The sequence below is a fragment of the Haemaphysalis longicornis genome, unplaced genomic scaffold, assembly GCF_048455015.1.
Source record: "Haemaphysalis longicornis isolate Haplotype H1 unplaced genomic scaffold, Haemaphysalis longicornis Haplotype H1 scaffold_6, whole genome shotgun sequence".
Classification (NCBI taxonomy): Eukaryota; Metazoa; Arthropoda; class Arachnida; order Ixodida; family Ixodidae; genus Haemaphysalis; species Haemaphysalis longicornis.
In genome coordinates, this window is record NW_027526407.1 from 92,363,327 (window position 1) to 92,386,088 (window position 22,762).

General features: G+C 42.5%; 1 protein-coding gene and 1 long non-coding RNA gene across 7 annotated transcripts in view; one reads left to right on the forward strand and one right to left on the reverse strand.

The window, feature by feature from the left end:
* The window catches only part of LOC144141029 (uncharacterized), a 124,610-nt gene that overhangs the window by 95,523 nt on the left and 6,325 nt on the right, over nt 1–22,762 (forward strand). For all 6 annotated transcript variants that reach the window (XM_077672526.1, XM_077672527.1, XM_077672529.1 and 3 more), the window contains exons 17-28: nt 400–586; nt 2,884–3,089; nt 5,863–5,973; nt 6,988–7,115; nt 8,763–8,909; nt 10,406–10,497; nt 11,226–11,655; nt 12,884–13,039; nt 13,834–13,961; nt 17,161–17,432; nt 18,532–18,601; nt 21,363–21,562. In XM_077672526.1, the coding sequence (XP_077528652.1) occupies nt 400–586; nt 2,884–3,089; nt 5,863–5,973; nt 6,988–7,115; nt 8,763–8,909; nt 10,406–10,497; nt 11,226–11,655; nt 12,884–13,039; nt 13,834–13,961; nt 17,161–17,432; nt 18,532–18,601; nt 21,363–21,562 (2,127 nt within the window). The remainder of the gene's footprint in view (nt 1–399; nt 587–2,883; nt 3,090–5,862; nt 5,974–6,987; nt 7,116–8,762; nt 8,910–10,405; nt 10,498–11,225; nt 11,656–12,883; nt 13,040–13,833; nt 13,962–17,160; nt 17,433–18,531; nt 18,602–21,362; nt 21,563–22,762) is intronic.
* LOC144141030 (uncharacterized) lies at nt 7,457–21,485 on the reverse strand. Its single transcript, XR_013316417.1, has 3 exons — nt 21,351–21,485; nt 9,301–9,376; nt 7,457–7,577 (listed from the first exon to the last, which is right to left on the reverse strand). It is a non-coding gene; the product is annotated as an uncharacterized LOC144141030 (long non-coding RNA).

The following is a 22,762-nucleotide window of genomic DNA, read 5'->3' on the forward strand; positions in this document are numbered from 1 at the left end:
TAAAGCTATGAATAGCGTTTTTCTGGCTTAGAGCGTCAGTGTAACAAAAGCAGTGCCGTTCCTACAGAGAAGATGGTATATTTCCCTCAGACAATTTGTCCTGAGTATTCCCAGTGGTCTCTTCAGTGGCCGATAATATTATCATCTTGTCAAACTTGTCAAAATGTGACTTTTAGTGAGAAGGAAACCTACATAGCTTTGTGTAAATACGCTTGTTCGTACCTTTCCGCCATATTTCAATTGGATGGCAACTTTTCTTCAAGTTATGCCGTATTCGTCGTTTATTACCGCAGCGCTACCGAATAGGCAACAATGTTTTAGGCCTTATGTTATTGTTTGTGCCTTTAATATATGGCTGGCGTTTTCGGCGTCCTAACTAGCCACTTCAACTTCTTTCAGATGTCAAGTCTTATGGTTGCTCCACGTACCTAGATAGAAACTACCCTGCATTCTACGATTTCAGCACATGGGAGTTTTACCAGTTCACTTCAAAGTTCAGGAATGGAGTTTTGGACGCTATTAAAACTCGACGCATCTCAGATTTCGATATGCACGACCTGAGAGTGGTGAACGTGATGGACGACGGGTAAGTGGGGGGACACTGCTTGTGTTAAAGTAAAGTTTGTGGAATAGTGCGTGCCGCGGGGTGCTTGAACACGATGGCACGTGGATGAGATAGGTGCGCACCACTTTTTGAGAACTCTGAGTCTGTGAATGTCGTGGCATGTGCCAGTCTGATTGCTGACGTATTTCGCACTGTAAGACGAAGACAAAATTGCTCCGCTCGCTCTAGTTGAGCATGGCTGGAGAAACAGCAGCGCTGGCTGCCCTCTCCCGTTTCGGAGACCCGGCTGTTGCACCTCGCATGAATTTCCCGACTTGGCGCTCAGAATTCTCCCACACCGGCAGGGCCGGATCGTTTTGCCCCTGAGCTGTCACATCTTTGGTAAAGTGAACCGCGTTAGCACGCTCTAGAACCCGCGGCAACCTGCTTCGACAACTTGACGTTTCGGCTCCTCACTCAAGTCGCGAACACTCGTGAACGGAGGAGAACAGAACGCGAGAGATAACGCCAAAAACGCTCGGCATAGTGTTTTGTAAGGTCGGTCTGGCCGACGCCGGCTGCTGCACATGAGGCACACGCACATGCGCACTCGGTATTTTTCTTGACATTTTTGCGAGGTCCTCACGTTGCGGAAGCCGACGCGCAAGCCTGGACGACTCCGAGTCCTCTTCATGACATGCAAGCTCAGGTGCGCTCGGCTGGGAAAGTTTTGTGGTAATGCTCAAAGGCGGAAATAAGACCTTAAAGAGTGTGATTGCCGAACAAAACAAAAAGAGAGAGATGCAAATACAGTTAAACATTTCTCAGTTAGTATCGCCCTGTTTTCACGTTCGAACTACGTAACCACATTTGGGCATCCAGAAGAATTTTGTATATGGCATGAGTAATAGATTGCGCGGTGGGGAAACCAGTATTGGATTTCGGTTACAGCCCAGCGGTATAGAGTGCAGAACAGAAGAGCACATTGCTTCACTGTTGCTGCCCTCACTCTAATACCGACGTTGCTGCGAACCTGTCGAAAATCAAATTTGGAATACCCTCCTGGCTTTTGATCCCACTTCAGCGAGCAGTCAAGATGCGTCCGGTGGCTCCTCTCACTGGCTGTAGGCATTTCAAATAGGTGTTAGCAGCGAGTGCCAAATGGAAAGTAGTGGTAAATACGGCGTCGAAATGTCAATACTGGTGGCCAATCAAAGCACCGACAGCGAGGTTATACCGCAGCTACAGAGAGAAAACGTGACCTCTGACACGCTTGCAGAACCGGCTAGGCTGGCACGGTGTAAGAAGGCGTGCCCAAAAAGCTTTTATGCACAATCCTAAAGCTTTGTCGAGGCGGGTGCAATGCGCCGAAATTCAAGCTTGTTAGCAAGGCCAACATCCACAGGCATTCTGAATACCTTACAGAAAAGCACAATCATGTATTTTTTATTTAATTGGTCGCCTTGAACGCAGATTTTTCCATGCATCAAGTGACGGATAGCACGGCATTTCTCGCCTTAGAGTGCTGCATAGTGAAACCTCAAAATATATTTTTTTGTATAAGCAGAGGAGGAGGCGGGGCCGAATTTGATGGCGATACACAGTGAGCATTAGGTATCTGAAAATGAAATGTCTAATTACGAAGCTCTTTTAAATGGCTTGGAGCCCTTTTATTAGTAAGTAGAAGAAGTGGTAGACAAATGTTTCAAAAAAACCTTACTTCGGGCTTATCCCAACCGTGGACAGAGTTACAAGTTGTGTAAAAACGTTTCCCGAAAATGTAACATGTGTAAAGATATATAATTTACTTTCAGCCTACCTCTGCTCGTAAATGATGGTTCATACGTTTGTCACGTGTAAAAGTGGAGTTTTTTTAAGTTTCGAAATTGCGTTTACGTTTGGTTGAATGGTAGTGGTGAAGTGTTTAACGCGCCGACGCAATGCAGGTGATGAGGGCCGCCATAGGGGAGGGCTCCGGATTAATTTTGACCACCCGGGGAACTTTTCCTTGCGGCGAAATCTCGTACACACGGGATTTTTTCTATTTCGCCTGCATCAGAACGTTGAACGGAGTGAACCTGGCGTCTTTACATTCATCGGGTTATTCAATCAGATCGCCGAAAGGCCATGCATTTAATAAACTGCTGTGTGTTGTGGGCAAACGCGTTTAGTAAACAGAATTTTATTAGTAGTAGATTCCTTAAACAATAAATACCTGTGGCACTTTCAAAAACTAAGTTCAACTTTCTTTTGCACTTATTAAGTAGGCTTACTCAGACTTTGTGTTTCTTGCCACACGTCGCGACGGTACTAATTTTCTTTTCCCTTCTTTTCCACAGAAGTGGCGTAGACGTCGTGAGATTTCTGGTGTACTTCAAACGCATCCAAGGGCACCCCCGCACGCGAAGAAATACCAAAGATGGCGTCGAAGAGGAACAATTGCTCATGGACTGGCTAAACGCGACATTAGTGACAAGTAATATTACTATTCCGTTGACAGCGGCGCCATATATTCGTTTGAACAGTTTCAGCGTTCACAGCACAGGTGAGCGCACTTGTCTTTATTCAGCTGGGACTCGTCTGCCTAAATGATGTGTAGCTGTACCTAGCCAATTTTTCTGGGACTGTGCCTGGTGTGTGCGGGGATTAGACGGTTTTGGGAATATCTACTAGTGGTTTTGATGTAGGGTTTATTTAGCCGATCATTCCTTCGATTGCTCTACTGGCTGCGGAGGCCGAGATCTTCCTATCAAATGCCTTATTCGGCATATGTACGCGCAGTACCAGGGCCGTGCGCGTAAGGTCCAGTGTGCACCCTTAAAAGTCCCTGCCATGGGGTCAAAGCACTCTCCAAGAGAAGACGCATCAATTATTCCAGTGTCGAATATTTCATGGAATTTAAAGCGAATGTCTAGAATGTCATATTGAGCGGTATTACGGATGCTCGGTGCAGTCGTCCGTAACATAAAAACGGCGCCTTCGGGGACATTTCATACGACAAGAAGGTTCATTGCATGAGCCTAAAATTGGCTACATCGAAACGCGGCCCCTTAGAAAGAGTTAATGGGACCCTGCGAAACTTCTTTCAACTTTTTTTGAAATCTTATTTGCTTGAAGAACTAAGTCAACCAACAGACCGAGTACCTATATTAGGGGGTCGCATAGTACCTAGTCCAGATATTATTAGTGTATGCTCATCAGATAACTTGGAAACTCGCTCAAAAATGTTTTTTCTTTTTCCCGCTCTTGGCTTTCTTCGATGGCCCGAATTACGTCACTGAGGCCATGTAGCGGCTGCGGGCCGGTTTTCCTGCAGTTGCAGCAATGAATGCTTTACGGTAGCAACTTTCGCATAAAGCCACGAGAGCAAAACAGAAACAGAAGGTGTACCTGTTGCGACGAGCAAATCATTGCTGGCAATAACTGTAGATTTCGCTGGGCTTGAACACGCAAAGTAACGAGGGAAAGCGTTTATGAAAAGTGTTGCGGGGGTCCTTCAAAAAAGCTCGAGGCATTCTATATCACGAGGCACACTATACCCTGAGCCCGAACTTCACGGCAAGATGTTCTGGTGGCAGTCGGTATCCACTACACCACTTATGAAGGCAGGGGAAGAACGTATCTTAATCTGTGAATATACGAACAGAAAAATGTGCCCCCGTCGCCCTTCATGACATTGCCCGGCCACAGAAAAGAGCAGGAGCAAAATTGCAAAATTTGGGAGACACACAGAACCCATTCGAACACACTTGGCGGTTTCATAGCAAAGTGTCTGCAACCAAAAGATGACATTTTCGACAATGCCAGGCGGAAGTAAGCCATCCCTGGCGCTAGAGTGCACATCCGTGCTCTCACGCTCGCAAACCGATCTAAAGAGGTCTCGGGAAGTCATACCCTTTAACTTCCCCTTCCTTAACACCTGGAGCAGAAAGAACAGCAGTGGTGATTGTCTCAGTATATTCCTAAGAAAGTGCATGCAAACTGGGTCAGTTTACCAAGAACATTTTAAGTGAATATCTGGGTTAATTGTTATTCTGAGTAGTGAAGCAAGGAAAAGCTTTATTGACATGTTTAATTACTACAGCACGCGTCCTGTTTGCTTAAAAAGCACACACTTTTACCTTGATCAAAATATTTGTAGGCGGCGAACGGAAAACACTTATCATTTGGCTCTGCGCTGGGAACAATCACGATAATATAAAGAGTGTGAACTAATCCCATTTAAATGTATTCTAAAAAAACTACGCAATAAATATTTACTTCATCGTGGGCCGAAAATACGCTGGTCAGTGCTCCGTCCTGGGGTATTGCATAAATCACATTTGTTTCATACATGGTGTGATCACCTTATGACCCATTCTGTGAGAATAGGGCGTCGGCTCCCACGTTGTTGGAGGAATCGGCAGTATAATGGTGGTACGAAAAGCCTGTTGGCTGAGACGGCAATATACTAAGCCATAATTCTCTTCTGACTGAGACACACACGGATATGTGGCGGCATCTAAAAATTCCCTTTTGCTGTGAACAATGGTGGTTGCTGGCCTGAAGTTCCTATTCGCTGTCAGTTGTCATGCGGCACCGAGCGCGGTTATCCGGCTGTGTGACGCCCCGGTAGACATAAAACGGAACCTTGGCCGTTACATATAATAGGTGGCAATTATTTCCGCCTACAGTAGGCAACAGTGATTGAGTGTGGGGTTTAAACGCTACACCGGCGCTATAGGACACGGTGTAGCGGGGGTCTGCAGATTAATTTTGAACACCTCGGTGTCCTTCACTTGCTCCAACGAAGGACACACGAGGGTTTTCGCTGTTCGCCTTCATCGAAAAAGCAGGCACCGCGGCTGGAAATCCAACCAGCGCTGTTGGGTTAATCATCCCAATGCATAGGTCGCGAGTCACCGGGGCAGGTGGTCAGATAGTGTACTGTAAGGAGTAAATATAAGCCTAGCAACAAAGGAACTTACTTTTGAAGACGGCCTTTGTACTCTATTGGTTAAATATAGGCCTAGCAACACAGGCCCTTCATTTTGACGACGGCCGTTGTGCTCTGCCATTAGTGCATGTTCGCTTGTCTTTAGAGCTCACCACCGGTTTACCAAATTCTATTTCACTGCTGCAACCGATTAGCCATCCAAAATATGAACTTCCCTCACTGAGTGTGGCCAGTGACAGATGCCTGCCGCCAAAGACCTATTGCGAATTCCGCCGATGTCTTTGTAGCGCGAAGTAAACCTATAACGTAGCTGCATCAAACAACCTTAAGCAGCTCTGCGTGTCTCTGAATTTGGTATTCATGTGATTGCGCCTTTTTTCAGAGATGTGTCTCAGGGAAGTTACCGCTCACAGCCATAGTCTTCAAAACACGCTAACATGGCCGAAAACTCCTATAGGTGGCGTTGCAACCCCTAACGAAACCTGTATTCAGGGTAAGGTGTTTGTGCTCTACTTTACATTTTATAATTATGCCCCAATCGCTGTATACGCAGATTGTTCGAAGTTTGCGATTATGGGCGAATCGGCGAAAAAGTGCCATGCTGCATACGATTTTGAAGATCGGTTTGCCATTGGGTTCCTAATTGGCGCAACTAGCCAGGCCAACAAAAAATCTCCTTTAAAAAGCTTTGTGTAATTTTAAACGTTGTAAATTGCTGCAGAAAGTTACCAAACAAAAAATAAGGTAAGAAGTCCCAATCCGTCAGCGGGCTTTGTCCTTTTGGGATCAGTTATTTTGGTGAATGGACAACAGCAAATGCCCGGTAAATACACATTGCTTTGTACAAATTTGCGGAAAGCTACATATTGCCTGAACGTTTGGCAAAACTATTACTATAAAGCAGCAAGAAGTTTGATAGCTCCTTAATCTACAGACCTAACGCAGAATATTTAATCTGGAACGACTAACGGGAGCCCCCTATGGGGTAGGATGCTATGCTCTAAGTTGTGTACATAGGCGAGTGAATAAAAGTGCGGCCATTCTTGAGAATGTTCGTCTGTCGAGAAATACCTATATTGTTTATGTTGAAGTCAGTCACCACTCCACGTGCATTAGGTAATACAAACCACAAGTAGAACTGTGGGAAATAATATAGGATTCCTTGTTTGAAACAGTAAATTGTATATCTTTTCTGAAATTAGCGAACGTGGCTTATTCTACATAAAACCCTCAAAAATCCTTCGAAACATTAAACACCTGTGTGCTAATTTGGGAACCTTTCAGCGTAGCGTGTGTAAAACTCTGCAATAACGCCGAATGAGAAATACTCATTAAAGAGCGGAAAAATTCTGCTTTCATTTGAAGGCATTCTTTCTTTGCATTTCTTCAAGGCCTTTAGGAGGCATGACGTTGTAGCTACTTGACAATACCCTCCGCTTTTAAAGTAAACACCTTCCGGCCAGTTTCATCACAGGCGTTTCCGTCTATTGTTTTCAATCACTCACAGCGGATGGCAAGCCAACGGTACGACGTTGTGAAGGCAACTTTACAGTTGGAGCCTATTGGGGTGACGTGCAAGGAAGTTGTGAGCAGCAGGCCACTCAAAGGACCCTTGACCTTCGTACCCTCTCACTGGCAAGTCACAGGAAGGCATATTCATACTCCACATAACATGTGGCCTTAATGGCGACATATTACCTGGAGAATAAATTTTATTCCCGAGAAATGTTGGGACCGTTTGCGGGTAAACGACCCGGTCAACGAGTAAAAAGTAGTCTTACCAGGTAAATTACGACTAATATTTGTTCAACGTATTAATTACGGAATTCGGACTAAGATGTTGCGCCCACAATTGTTAAGTGCGCACGCTTTGCGGCCTTTAATAAAAGCGGTTGGTCACGGTTACCCACGCGCATAAATGCCTTGTTGATCTCAATTAGGGTTGTTCGCAGATATATACCACATCTGACGTTTGCTGGGTAAAGCACAGAGGGCGTTTAATTGCGGTGTTGAACGCGCCGAAGCAACACTTGGGGTATGTGAAGTGTCCACGTTGAAGTCTCCCGAGAAATTTTGGCAACCTCGAGATCTGTAACCCTGAAATACATCACAAAGAAGGCTTAAAAATTATGTTTTCTAAAATGCAGTTTATTTCTAGCTAACTCTAACACCAAATTTCCCGCTTTAATAAGGTCTTCACTAGAATATGCGTCAATCGTCTGGAACCCCAACCAAGCGAATTTGACCAACTTACTCGAGGCAGTTAAAAGCAAGATAACGAGGTTTATTTTTAATTCATACTGCTAACCGAAAGCGTACCTTTCTCAAAATTCCCTTATTCTACATAATCTCGGTCTCCGTCGCAAATTGCTCTGTCTTGTTCACTTCCATTCACTATATTATAACCAGTCGCAGTTTTCGTCTGAACATGTTTCTGCAGCGCATCACATTCCCTTACGGACGGATCATACGCACACGGTATCTCCAAGCTTTGCCCCCACAGAAAAATTTAATTTCCTCTTGCCTTGTCAATGAACGACTAGAACCAGTTACTGGGCAGTATTGTATCTCTAAGGAATCCATCTTTATTAGAGGCCGCTTTACTCAGAAACCTTCACAAGAAACTGTTGCTTCATTTCTTTTTTTTTCATATAGTTCGTTCACCTTGCTTACTATTTTAGTACTATTTCTTGCTCATATTTATATGTACAAATTCTCATGAACACATTTGTTCTGTTTTCGTACCTTGCAATGGGGTTTATAACCACATCCCCCTATATGTTGTGTCATGACTGGCTGATTATTTCAGTCACAGTGGACTGAAATAAATAAATAAATAAATAAATAAATAAATAAATAAATAAATAAATAAATAAGTAAATAAATAAATAAATAAATAAATAAATAAATAAATAAATAAATAAATAAATAAATAAACACGGACGTTTTCAACTTTCACCTCCCGCTGTGTACACGTGTTCCACCGCCCCTGCATTAGAGACTGCGGCCCCCTTGCGTTATCTCAAAAATCTAGGCACTGACCTGACCTATCTTCTTGCCTATGTGCCGCCGTTTTCTGACTGATTTAGGTGCCAATATTAAATACACCTTCATCGAAGTAAACACTTAAAAGTATTCAAAAGGTACCGATTATTTGCCCAACCAATACTATTAATATTCACGCCATGCACCTTAGGTGACGGAATAAGCATGTTCTTAAGGGGTGCAACAGTCCACAAGGGCGTTCGCAGGTAACATTTATTCTTTTTGACGCGCCCGCAGGAGGAAGTAACCAACGGGACGATGGACCCGGTGGCAGACCGACTTCGAGAGCTGACCGCAGATAGCCACAGCTTGGGCTCCCAAGACATCGTATACGTGGCAAAGACGCTGGAGAACATTGTGTCGGCCGGCCCAGTCAGTGAAGAGGTAACCGATTGCATTTTACTGTAGCTTTGTTTCTCAACAAAATTTTGTTGCGAACGAAAGAGTTACTCACTGAAGCTGGAACATGATAACGAGATAATGCGCGCGCTCCTTTGAAGAGCTGCGGACTAATTACTACACGTGGCTATCTTTGACGAAATCTTGATACACCATCAAGAACTGTCCTCTTCTACCTATAGCAAAACATTCAGCGCAAGGTTCCTCCGAGCAAGGCTGTTGCAGCTCGTCCACATCATCCAACAGTAATTTCAAATTTTACTGTCAGGCACTGACAAGAGATCAGGGGACCCAGAAAAAAAAGCGGTAGAATAGCTACACTCGAATCGGTGTTACCAAAACAAACTAAAGGAATGGGGGTTTCAAAACAACTCACCGAGTTACTCGTGTAGCGTGAAAGCCTGCAAACATTCAATGGTACCAGTGTAATTTGTCGTAATATTCATCATCAGCTGTAAGAGGAGACGCAGCACGTCAACCTATACATGTCACTGCAAGATGAAGGCTCTTCCTAAGATCGCACGTCTCTTCTGAAACGGGATGCTGAGTACGTTCTTCACCATTATTTTTTTTTCTCTCGTGTTTTCTTCCACCTAATGACCTGTCCCGCATCTACTCAATTCTCTCTGTCACCACCCGGTTACGATGTTGGTCCACGAACGTTCACCGTTATTGTTACGGGACCCCTCAAAGTACACCCTATTCTTTTATTTGAGCTGTGAATCCTTCAACACGGCTTGATTCAATGACGAAGAAACTCTTTTCAACGCCAAGTGCTAGTCCTATCATAAACCTTTAATTCTGCGTAGGGCTGACCAATGAAACTTTGATGGCGAGCTTACGGAAATAGTTTGGGCGGGTGTTGGCGAAGTGGAGACGGGTGTTTCCCTGGAAGACTACGGGCAGTTCGACCGTACATCAAGGGAAGATACCCCGAAGCTTTCGCCTACGATATTTTAGAAATTCATAAGGAACACTTTGTAACCTTAAAATGGTAATCTGTCGAACTACTGCGCCCGAACACCGGAGCACTTGAAACGAACCAGTCGGGTGCGTACAGGAAGGGTTGCGCGTCTACCCACAGCAGGCTAGAATCTCGCGGTCACGAAGGAGGGGAAGGGAAATGGACCGTGGAGGAAAATGTAGTATGGAGAATAAAAGGCTTACTTATGGTATCTCACCTAGAGCAACTTGTTTCAATGTTATTGCAAAGGGCGTAAGAGCATGGCGGCGTTTACATCGAAGCGTTTGAAATTCCATTATCAATAGCAAACAGTTCACCCTAATAGATCTTCTTGCGCTAATTATTATCGTACACAAACCTTTCTACCATTTCAGTCCTCTCAGCTGTTAGAAAGAGGTCCACGAGGGAATGGAATTTTTGCGAGTTGAGTCGTATTTTAAAAGGCTAACGTAAATAAATATGTACACCAAATTTACATGTTAACGTCGGTAACGTCTGTTCCTATGTTTTCTTTCAGACAGCAAAAGGCATCGCTTCAACTATCGACCATGTGCTGAGGGCGGACACTCAGATTCTTCAGCAGTCCCGTCCTGCCAATACCACTAATAGGTAACCCGGAGGGTGGGAAATCAAATCGTTCCCGACATAATTCCATGGTAATGGCATATAAAAGAGAAATTAAGATTTCATAGCTAAGCTCGGTATTTATGCACGAAAGAGTTATTTATGAAATCGACATTTATGTCTTGTTGCGGAAGCCTGACACACAATTTACTGATTGAAAAATTTTTGATGGAGGATTTTTTATGTCCAATAAGTGCTGTGGCACTTACACAACAAGATACCAAGATATGTCAGTTTCGTTTCCCAGAGCGAAGCTGTGGCTCAACACCGAAGTAGAAGTGGCTCGACTCCGAAGTATTTTCCACGTTCCTTAAGTGGAACAATGTTGTGCCTAAACGGTGCCCTAACTTGGTATGCAAACGCCTGCGTTTGGGTTTTAATACGCGATTGAAAAACCGACTGAAGAAATGCGATGGCTCAGCCGTGTCACAAATAATTAAATACCTCTATTATCTTACCTTGAATTAAAAGTAGGTTGACGAGTGGCTCACTGCTGTGGTTGGCAGCATTCAGTTTGGTAGCATGCATAAGGCAGGTAGGTCTAAGAATTGTGCCTTCAAACGTTGTACGGCCCTATCAGGAAATCCAATTCGGGTGAAGGTGGTTTTTGTCATGTGCTCATATATGTTATAGACAGCTTTGGCTGTCCATTTATAACAGTGCTTTGCCCTTTGGAGCTTTCGGTAACAAACCATTTTTTTTTCATGTGTTAGGATCTTGGCAGCTATGGAATCGGCGTCTGCTGGTCTCGAAACCACGGGTACACGCGTCTTCAGCGGCTCTGTAGCTATAGCCAAAGTGAGCCGTCCCAAGCATCCTTTACGAGGGGTCGCCATTCATCGGAGTAAGGAAGATATCTACGAATTCAGTGAGCCGACCAACCTTACCGAAGGCACAGACGCGGCACTCCTTCTTCCGGAACACTGGGACACTAATGCGCCCGATCTTGTATTAGACGTTGGCCTGATGAACAGCAGCGCACTGCTCCAAGAAACAACAGCAGAGGAGGTAATGTATAACATCAGCAACACGACGGAATCATCAGAACTGTGTAGCCCGATTCTTCAGCTGAAGTACGCCAGTGATGCAAAGGCAATGACAACAGAGAACATGACCTTCAGCTTCTACTTCAAACCAACATGTGTACGTACAGTTTTCATTTATACGTTCCGCGATGCACGCAACGCTTTTAAAATGTCGGTATATGTACCAGCCGCTTCGTGGCAGCAGTCGTAGACTAAAGAATTTTTTTCCTTAACAAATATAATCTTTCTCTGTAAATTTATAACAGATTTTTGTTGTTCTTCAGTACTTCTATCTGGTCACTTCAACGAAGTGCACATGTTTTTCAGTATTAAGTAGGGGTTTTTATTGCAGGGAAGGTACAGCTGGGCAATAAGATACCCTGCATTAGAGAGCCACGTTAAATTCCCCCCACCTGGAGCTCTTTACTGTATGCTCCTAACTCAACGCACGAACCCTTCCTATTGAATTTAATTTTATTCATCAAGCGTGAACATGAAACGTGAATGGGTACAGATGCACTGGGAGGTCCCAAGGTAAGAACCGCAGGCGGGACATCCCATGATGATTTTTAAAAAAAAGAGCAATCATCAAGCAACACTAGAATACAATGTCAGCAAATAAACACTCAGCATAAAACAGAGAACGATGAATGCAAAAACCAAAGAAACCCAAAGAAAAAATATTACACTAAGAAGCAAAAACACTAAAAAACAAAGAATACAACTCCAATCTATTCAAAAATGGGGATATGAATACCACATCAACAACAAGACATGACACTACAGTTACAATTCAATCAAACAGAAGGGCCTAACAAGGAAGTCTTTACTTTGGATTTAAAAACGCAAAGTGAATTAAAAGATTTAATATCAGATGTTAGCGAATTCCAGAGAGAAATGGCGGAGAATTGAATCGTATGTCTGCCGTAGTTAGTGTGTATACAAGGAAGTAACAGATTGCGGCGTGAAGCAAAGCGCGTTGAATTGAGATTATAAGTGATGCGTTGAGAGAGAATATCTAAAGCAAGGTGATCGTGCAAAATGTTAAAAAAGAAAATACCAATGCTGTACCTATACAGATGATGAAGGGGAAAAACACGGAGCTGATAGAACAGTGGGGAAGATTCTGCTTGTCGATGGGAAAATGTAATGATGCGTAACGCTTGTTTCTGCAGTGTTAATACTGGTGCGATGTGGGTATGATAAGTACCCATGACAGGCCTACGCTACGGCTTGCATGAAACTCACGTCCCTCGCAAAACAGTTTATACTTTAAACATTCATATCCGGACAGAAGGTTAACCAATGCAAATGCCCTGAAGCCGACAACACTTCGTTTGTTTCAGCATTTTGTTCCAGAAGAAGTTGATTGCGTGTTTTGGGACAGCAACGCGAATCGACAGCTAGGTTCTTGGTCAAGCGATGGATGCGAGTACGGAGGAAAAATGAACGAATACCATATCTGCAACTGCACCCATCTTAGTACTTTTGCAATGTTATTTGTGAGTAGTAAAACATGTTACGCATGTTTCTAAACCCAGCTTATATTTAAATAAGCGTTTCGACTTCTTTGTAGCAAAATTACGCGGAAATTACTTCTTTATATTCCACCACCCCAAACATTTTAACATCGGTAATATAATATCTTTCCCCCTTTGCATGGGTACAAAAAGTATCGGCAGAAAGCTTAAAAAGACGTCAACGCCTATTTCATTCAGCATAGCTTCAGGGGTTGCATTATCACGACCGAGACATCGTGTAGGTTATTTTACAGGAAACGTGGGCGACGTTTTCTTTTGAATAAGTATTTGCTGCTTTTTATAAACTGAACGCCAAATGTACGCAAGGGGGTCATTGTATCTTAAAAAGTAAATTGCTAGCATTTGTGTTGTGAAAGATGACACGTTTCGTTCCAATATCGGTTTTTCCTCTTAACAGCAGCCCCGATTGCTTTTAAAGAGATAACAAGGATTTACTATCAAAGAAAGGATCGTACGCAAGGATGCCAAATTGTTTTGGGGGCGCGCGTAAAGTTGTCGTTAGCGCCGCCTGTCGACATGCATTGGCACTGGCAATATTTTTTCTTTGCTACCGTTTGCAAGAAACTTCCGTAATCGTCTTCCTACGGATTGTTTAAATGTCACCAAGCCCTGCTGAGTGACCATGTTGCTGTATTATTAAAAATGAAAGCGTCGTTCGCGTACTGTTACCTGCAGGTTGGGCATGGTTAATACAATTCTGTGCTTTTGAATTTCGCCGAGAAAAAATAACTGGCACGTCCAATATCTGCTTGCAGAAATCCAGCGATAGAAACCAAATGGAAAGAGGTGTCCATGGCGCTGTTCTCGGCTACCTGACCTATATAGGAGTTTCTGTATCCGCCGCTTGCCTCTTCCTGGTTGTCATGACGTATGTTTTGTTCAAGTAAGTGTAAACTTCGGGCAATTTTTCCTTCACTCGAGTAAATATTTTTCCGGCTTGCTTTGACGCCCCTATGAAAGAAAAAAATAACGCCCATAATAGGAGATCCTTGCTTCAGTGCCCCAGTGAATAAAGATAAAATTATCAGTATCGTGCTAGAGTAACTTCCGTTATATAACTGAAAAATATTGACAAAGACCAATTCTCTAAGATGATGCGCTAATGGGGATCAAAAACCCCAGAAGTAAGTTCGATATACCTAAACTGGGCAAATGAAACTGTTCAGAATGCTTCGGTTTGTAGCATTAAGGGTTCAACCTGCCCCTCCCGCCTCCTAAAAACATAGTGTGGAATAAACCAAAAAAAATTGTAGTTTATTTTTTATACTTTTTCTTGTGTACGGGAAGGCCGTTGTGGGGCTAGTGAGCAATCGCGATATTTCAAGATTTTTATGTGTTCAAATTATTCGATAAAGCTTTTATAAACGTTTTTTTTTGTTTTGTGGAGATAGCACTATCTCAACTAGTTTTTAGACCATTTGAGTTTGATTTATAATCCAATGCAACCAACCTTGTGGCAGTTGTTCTCAACGTCGGAAGAACGACGAACACTTTCTTCTTCCTGTGGTGTGATTCCTGCTTTTGGTTCAACATAACAGCGCTGTATGACCAGCTCTACGTCAATAATTTTAGCCGTGACGGGAAAAATAACAAAAAAAACTGTCCAAGCTTCCTGGTGTTTGAAGCAGGGTAGTTCATTAGTGCGGGTCGTTATATATTAGTTCAAACGCACGAAACGTGATTTACCTTGGCAGTAGCGGGAAGTGTCGACCCACTAAAGCAGGAGCGGAAGGTAAGCAAAATCTTGTGTGTTTTTAAGGGGAGGCCATATGAAATTTGTCCTGTGGGAAGCGGCATAGGAATTTGGAAAATTGTCTATTGCTGAGCAGCCGTCTGAACCCGCTAGGCTCCATTGTATGTTTTTTAGACTGATGCGACTTTGAGTTGCCAAATGAATTTGGGTATTTTATTGTTTTATATATTTCTTTTTATTTTAGGCAACTATTTGTATTTACTATAATACGGCGCTCAAGTGACGGCGAATAGCCTATCTGGGCGTATAGACAGGAGTGAGTGGGTAACTGGTCAGTGTTACCAAATGCATTCTTAATTCTATGTTTTTCCCAAGCCTTTAATATTTTCTCTGCAATTTGCAAACATTTTACGCAAGACATAATTTGTGAAACTGATTATTAAATATTGTTTTTTTGTTTTTTTTGGTTTTGCTTCTTTTGAATAATTATCCCCACTTACATAGTGCAACCATAAAATTTGCGATGCTCGCCAAATAAGCATTTTAGTGTGAACGAAGCGGTCCACAGGGGTGTCTTTTGCCATGCACATGCATCTGTTTTTTGGTAAATTTTTGTGGGGATGTGTTTTATTTTTCTGGTGAGGCTATCATGGTGGGGCATACTGCACCTATTTTTTAGTTTTGATTTCATTAAATCAATCATAAGTGTAACATTTGGTTCTAGGAGTGTATTTTGGGTTTAACAATTCACTTTAGAGATTAACTCTATTTACTCTATTATCACGCACAATGTGGTAAGTTAGCCAACTTATTTTATCAGCATACAGCCTGTTGCGCGGTTGGTCGGATTTTTGGTTTTGCTATAGTCATTTGGTTGTTTTTTGGGGCAGCTATCTTTTTATGTTACTTTTGTTAGGATGTTATGCGAGATACATATTTTTGAGTTGATTTGTTCGTATGTGTAGTGTTTGTTTGAATATTGTATTTTTGTTTTTCAATCTAGTGTTCGCGAATATTCTACATTTATGTTATTATGATGATTATAAACGTTTTCGAATATATAGGTATGTGCAAAAAATGCATTCTGTGACATGTGGGTATGTTTTTAAAATATGGTATTTACATTGCGGTTTTCCGCCGATTTGACTATTTTTTTATTTCTTGGCAAAGCGAAGGGCGGCTTAGACTAAAGGCGTACGTGCCCTGAGAAAAGCCTCTGGCAAGCGATTTACAGTGTACGTAATCACAGGTCTGTTCACAAATTTAAGCATATTAGCACAATCGTAATTGAAAAATAGCACAAAGCCAAAGTAGCAAAACAAAGCAAGGTAGAGAAATTTTCATTTCTGTTTTTTTTGTGAGAGTGGTGTATAGGAAACACAATTTTGATTTGGTTAGATCGTTTTAGTCACTGGCGTTTTTTGTATTTATACCTTTCATGGTTAATTACCTCTTTCCAAAATTGTAATTATTGCTGCATTATATTTGGGAATAACGATTTCGGGCAAATGCAAGGCGTTACCCGCTTGGACATTGGGTATTCTACGCAATAAAAAAATGCGGCGGAATATTAGAAAACCGGTCACAAACCTTAACTTGATAGGCCTACGTTGGAGAGCGGGCCAACCGCTAAGCTGCAAGGAACAACGAAGAGAGTGGCACCGAGGCTGATTGTAAGCCGCGGGTGCGAGAATATGTATAGGATTGGCAAGCGAATACTGTGACTGAGCTAGGAATGTACCACGCCTGAAATCTGGCCATCTATAAGGTTTCGTGCAAACATGACGTAGAGTACTCTGGACAATGATTTTGGCTTCAGTGTTTATGTGTGTGATCTATCGCGTTTCGCAACGATCAAACCACGATTTGGGAACAACATTGTTGGTGCTAATCGTCAGAGTTCTTCGTTAATTTTCAAACGAATGTATTTTATTTTGTTTCTCTCACAGCCCCTTCGCAGAGTGGATTGCTGTTTTTCTGCTGCTGCTCTTCTGCTTTTCGGGGGTTCATGTTTTGCCGGGCTTTTTCTTATATAGGCTAATTTATGGAAATGACCTCATCTTTTCATTCCAAACTATTCTACGGTATTATTGGCTTGGCCCTAACAAATGACCAACGATGCGTTTTTATCTCACAGAAATACAGCAAAAATAACAATGCAAGACAGACGAATTATAGTGAAGAATAAAAATAAGTTTTTTTGCGCGTTGTTCTTTTGTGCGTAAATAAGTCCTTTTGCAACGAAGACCGAAGAGATGTTGTAATCAGCCGGAAGAACATAGAAACTGTACCTACGTTGATCCTTACAGCTACCATTTCTCATCCACAGTAATATTTTTGCAATTCCGTTAAGGAGAACTTAGTGCTGAATTTCCCACTTTCCCTACAGGAAGTGGAGAAAGGGAGTCGGACATCAGGTGCTCTTCAACCTCTGCCTATCCTTGCTTGGGGCTCTGGCATCGTTCGTCGCGCTGGCCGCCTTGCCGAAGCACCGCACCAGCCCCGCTTCGTGCACGTGCGTGGGTGCTGGGCTCCACTACTTCCTACTAGTGTCCTTCGCTTGGACATTTGTGGAGTCCTTGCTGCAGTACCTGCGCTTCGTGCGCGTCCTGGGAACGTACGTTCCTAACCTCGTCCTGAAAGCAGCATTCGGAGCGTGGGGTAAGGCGCCAGCATACGCATACAATAGCACCTAGTACTGGCTCTGTACAGCTCGGCACTCGGCACTCTGCTTATTTTCCAGACAGTGGCCTTCTTAAAAGCAAAATAAATATACGAGCGTGCCCAAATTGAAAGAAATATCCAAGACACATAAGCTTTTCTTTTACCCTGTGAATGGGAAAATAACAGTGTGCGACTAAAGTTATTTTTTTTCTGTGGGGTGGGCATTCGACCTCCGTGACCAATCTCCTTGTGGCCATAATTGGAAAGATCCCCAATACATACGTGTGGTTGGTGTTAATGCAGGAAAACAAGCATTGGTGAAAAAGCTGTATGGTCATTTCGGGTGGGTGACAAATCCCTGTGATGGGGTATATAGGAATTGTGGTTCGCTACTTTTCCACCGAAGCCGGATCGAAATTGGTAAAATGACCATGCGCTTTTCACGCTAGTTGTAACTGTAAGTGTCCAGTTGATCTGATGGGATGTGTTGTTATGCGTTATTTTAAATGACAGCAAAAGGAACACATAATGTAAATTAGGGTGCAGGACAAGTTGCAAGTTTTTGTTTGTAGACGGCCACATTAAGTTTCGTAAGTCCATCTTTAGTCAGCGACCGCGCTGGAGCGTAAGCGATACCGTAGAGGCAATGCCTTGGAAAACCATGGTTTTAGTTACCCGTTTTCGCACTTCTTTCAATTGTGTTAAGAACTTATTACATTTATATAAACAGTATTGTTACAGTGGCACAGTTTCCGAACCGCTTGAGTGCTAGAGATGCCAAGTGCTCCTTTATGTGCAAATGGTACCGATTACTTTTTATTACTGCTCTACTGGGACTTACTGCTCTACTGCTCTACTGGGAATTAAAAAGCACTTTTTGGGGATGATACTTTCTTTTGTGGCGCACTTTCTAACAACAAATCTTATGTGAGATATCCGACCTCATGTCACGTGTGTTCATTCAAGGTCTTTCAAACTGATTCATATGTTACTAGTGGTTGTGAAGTGCAAAAAGAATTATGAATTTACAAAATGTGTCCTAACTGCGTTTGTTACTATTCCTATGTTCCTCTAATCTTTCTTCTTTATTTCCCAGGCGTACCTATGCTCGTCATCTTGTCGGTCCTGATAGTAAATCCAACCGAATACCACAAGCGGAAAGACATGTAAGTGCGCAAGTTCGTCATCAAAACAAACAACTTTCTCCCGAACTGATTTCGTTCGCTCGTTAGCGTGCTAAACTCAACCGCTGATTCCCCGTGTTTTTGCCTGCAACATTTCTCGCACTGAGGTACAGCTAAATCAATCACGATTCTACAGTGAAAATGATTTTGCATTCCTCACCTTATGGTAAATGAACTGCGCGTTCTGTACTGCTGTTGGTCGTGACGTAGGATAGACGAACAATTCTCTTAGTCGTGTTTTTGTTTTGAGGGGTGAGTGTATGGTGTGGTATCTAGCTACATTGTACCCTGGAGGGGCCGCGATTTGTGAATAGCCTTCGACACGCGAAGGATTTCTCTCTAATACAAACATATGTAGTCATCATTGATAGATAATAAAATACGCTTAGTTTCACGCATAGTTTCGCTTCTTATTTCCTTAAACAAGATGACTTACGATCATCTAGCCCAGTTACTTGCACAATATTTGAATGCGCTGGAAAAAATATTCTGTCATGCACAATCCTGATCGGTTCACCTTTGCACTATTCTAAACTTTTGTGTATTCACCCAAACGCCGGTTTATAGAGCCATTGGCTGTTTTTTACTGTGGCATTTTGGGTGTGGAATCTTAACCACGTATGACTCAACGATATATAAACTGTGTTGTATAGTTAAAAATAGGTCTTCAACCTCGCAGTGGATAATAAAGGTCGCAAGCAAGTTTTAGGAAGAAGATTGTTTTAAAAAGTCGAGGTTACTTCCCGCTCTAAACAATTTGGCCATAAGACAGAACGCCATGTAAAGTTAACATAATATTGCGCCTTGAGACAATGCTGGCCAGGTGCACGTTGGGTCAAAATTGCGTGATAATGACCGTTACACACAAGTTACTATCTTTCCGTAATGAAACCTATAGATTCCCCTCCCAGAGAATGCATTCAGCTGGTCTGACAGGCTTAAAGTACTGCTAGGCAATTAGTGTTCCAAATAGCTACACAATTTCGTTTTGTTTCGCGGAGTAGTTCAAACGAAATGCTGTAAAGCGAACGTCAGGCTGAAACATTTCGCAAATATTGCGGTTCGTGTGTATACTCTCAGAATACAGCGTGGTGCTTTTGTTTCTTCACACACCGAGCACTTTAAAACACGGGATAGAGTGATCTTTCTTGTGAAACGGTTTTATGAAGACAATACTTTGCAAATACACTGTGTTAAGTTTTGATTTTAAGATACAAACTGAGTTGTCGTATATGGCTCTTCGTAAACGTCTTATAAATTCTTCCACCTGAAGAGGCTAAGCTGATGACACCCTACAATGAACAAACGGAGAAGCAAAATAACAACCGTCACAAGAAACCACAGCTGGGTTTCATGTATAGTTTCTTATTCTGGTCAATAATTCGCCGTACAGTCAGAAGTGTTGCAGCAATTCTTGTGGAGGTATTGCTTCTTAGCGTAAAGCAAAAGTGAATCCGGCGACATCGATCTTCTACATTCGCGTTTCAAAATGAGAGGAGTCGCTTATCCCTGTACACTATGTTAAAATTAGCAAACATATCAGAATGGTATATTTTGTCTGCAGGCAAATTCTCCAGTGTTCATTAGGTGGTATAGATTGTGTACGTAATTGGTTGACATATTTAACGTAAAATCTTCAAGGAACCTAATAGCATAGCAACTGATTTACACCCTATGTAATAACCCCCCTCCCGACCAAGGGGGTGGGGCAGTTAGGGTTATTGTTAAATGAAGAAATTAATATACTTCGGTGTATTACAGATTCATTGCCCACCTGTGCTCATGGTTTCGTACTAGGGTCTGACTCTGGCGACATGCCTTGCAACGCCACAGAGATAATATATCGAAGAACAGAACTGATTCAGTATCTGTAAAATGTGCTCTTGGTCTAGCTGGGGCATTATGAATTACGAAAATTGCGCTAACAGGACATACAGAGGAAGGAAGATGAACAATCCGCATTGCTCGTTCGTCTTCCTTTCTCTGTAGGAACAGTTAGCGCAGTTTTAGTAGTTCGTGATTCAGCATCAGTTTCGCTATACGCAGCACGGAAAATACATTGTAATAGTGTAATGCATGCAGGACAACCAGAAAGGAATATATAGCGTGGGTGCGTGACCCGTTTAAAACTATTCTCTAAAACGAAGGCGTGGCGCTCCAGAAACACCGTCTTTTTTACGTGGTCAGTGACCAGTAGAACATACTGTGCTTGAGCTAGCTGACCAGGAAGTATTTTGTCAAACCGCAGACTACAAAGCGCCAAATGAGGGGGTCACGGTTTCGTATACAAGGAATGGTTGCAAACAAAGTGCAGGTCTTTCAATTTACTAACAGTATAAAGCTCCAGATGAAAGATGAGAACGGTGGAGCGTGTAAAATGTGACCTCAGTTGTACAAACACAGTCGTATTAACACAACTCAGTTTATTTTAGGTGTTCGGGAAGAAAATTTGTTATGGTTTTGTTGGAGTTTCCCTATTCACTTACAACAGGATGTTCTATTTATTTTTAGTTACCTTTTAAATTAGATTAAATACAACTAGAGGATTTTGCGTGTGTTTTTTCTCTTCTTTCAACTCTGTAACGCATAGAACTAGCTCTTTCTTCCTTTATTGGTGTATCTTGCCTTGTACTCAATAAAACCCGCACAAAATTTGTAAACATCGCTGAAATAACGTTAAAGGACGAAAGACCTCAACAACTATCAATGTCTTCGACTAAGACCTCCATACCCTTTTTTGCAGCTGCTGGTTGGACAGAGAAGCGCTGCTCTACAGCTTCCTGCTTCCCGTAGGCCTCATTCTCACTGCCAACGTGGTCGTGTTCTCCGTGGTCGTGTTCAGCATCTACTGTCGCCGGCAAAAAGGACTGCGCAGTACCCAAAGCCAAGTGGACTTGGCTAAGGCGCAGCTAAGGGCTACAGTCTGCATTGTCTTCCTCCTTGGTTAGCCACTCAGCTGTTCCTATTGTCTCCCTCCAGCAGCGTGTAGTTGTAAATGATCGCGTGCGATTGTTGTGTAGCGAAAAATCTGCATAAATTCGGAAAACTGTATTATAATGCGCAGCACTCTCACGCCGCTTGTATGCGCCTGGCGTTTTTTGAAGACAGCCAAAAGCGTTGGAATATTTTATGGCTTTTGTTTTTATTGTTTTTTCACCAATCATCCTAATTGATGCCCTTATGCAACAAAAGAATTTTACTTCACTAATTACGTCTTCCGAATTATGCAAGTCATATTAGCGGGCAATTGTGTCTTCGCTAGTTTTATTCGTATTTACAACAACCTTTTTGCGACATTCTTGTTCAGTATCTGAATTTGGGGAGGGATATTGTTTTTTCATCCCATTTTTTTTCATCCACAACAGACACATATTTTTCATTTTGTCACATTGTTTTAGTGAACTTTTTTTGCTATTGTTTTTGCCTTTTTAAATTGTGTCGGAAAAATTGTTATCATTTAGGCTTATAACGAATAAAGGTGTTACTTCCACCGAATATCCCTGTGTCATCACCGGCAGTATGCACTGGCTGTAGATATTTTTTCGGAGTGACGGAGGTAGCTCACGGTTCATTATTTGAGAGTGCTTGCCGAGGGCTAAACAACCCATACCTTTTCGGCGCCGGAATTCTTTCGCAAGGATGTGGTCTGCCCTCAAAATCTGCGCGTGGTAGTTGTATTCCTTTACTTCTTCTAGCGTTTCCTTTCGAAAGCTGAAGAAGGCTTTTTCTTGGCGTGCCCGTTCCTCATTAATTTGGATCTATTCATTTTTTTCTTGGTGCCACGGCCGTACTTACTGATTGCAGTTCTGCAAACATTGTTTGCAGGTCTTCTCAAATCTTACTCAGTAATACCACGTCGTTTTCAAAACCTCAAAGAGCTCAAGCATTCTCTGTTTATTGTTAATCCTGTGTTTTCTAAGTCTAGCTTTATAAATACCTCCTCTATACATGCTGAGAAGAGAATTGGCGAGACTGTATGTGCGTGTCTTGCACCCTTTCGGATGGAATAATTACGCTTCGTTTAGGGAGGGTTATCCTGAGAGTGAATTTCTAATATATGACTTTTAGAATTATTGCGCAGGTTTTTCGATTCGCTCGTCTTTTAGTGCTTCTAAAACGGCAGCCGTTACTATGAAATCAAAC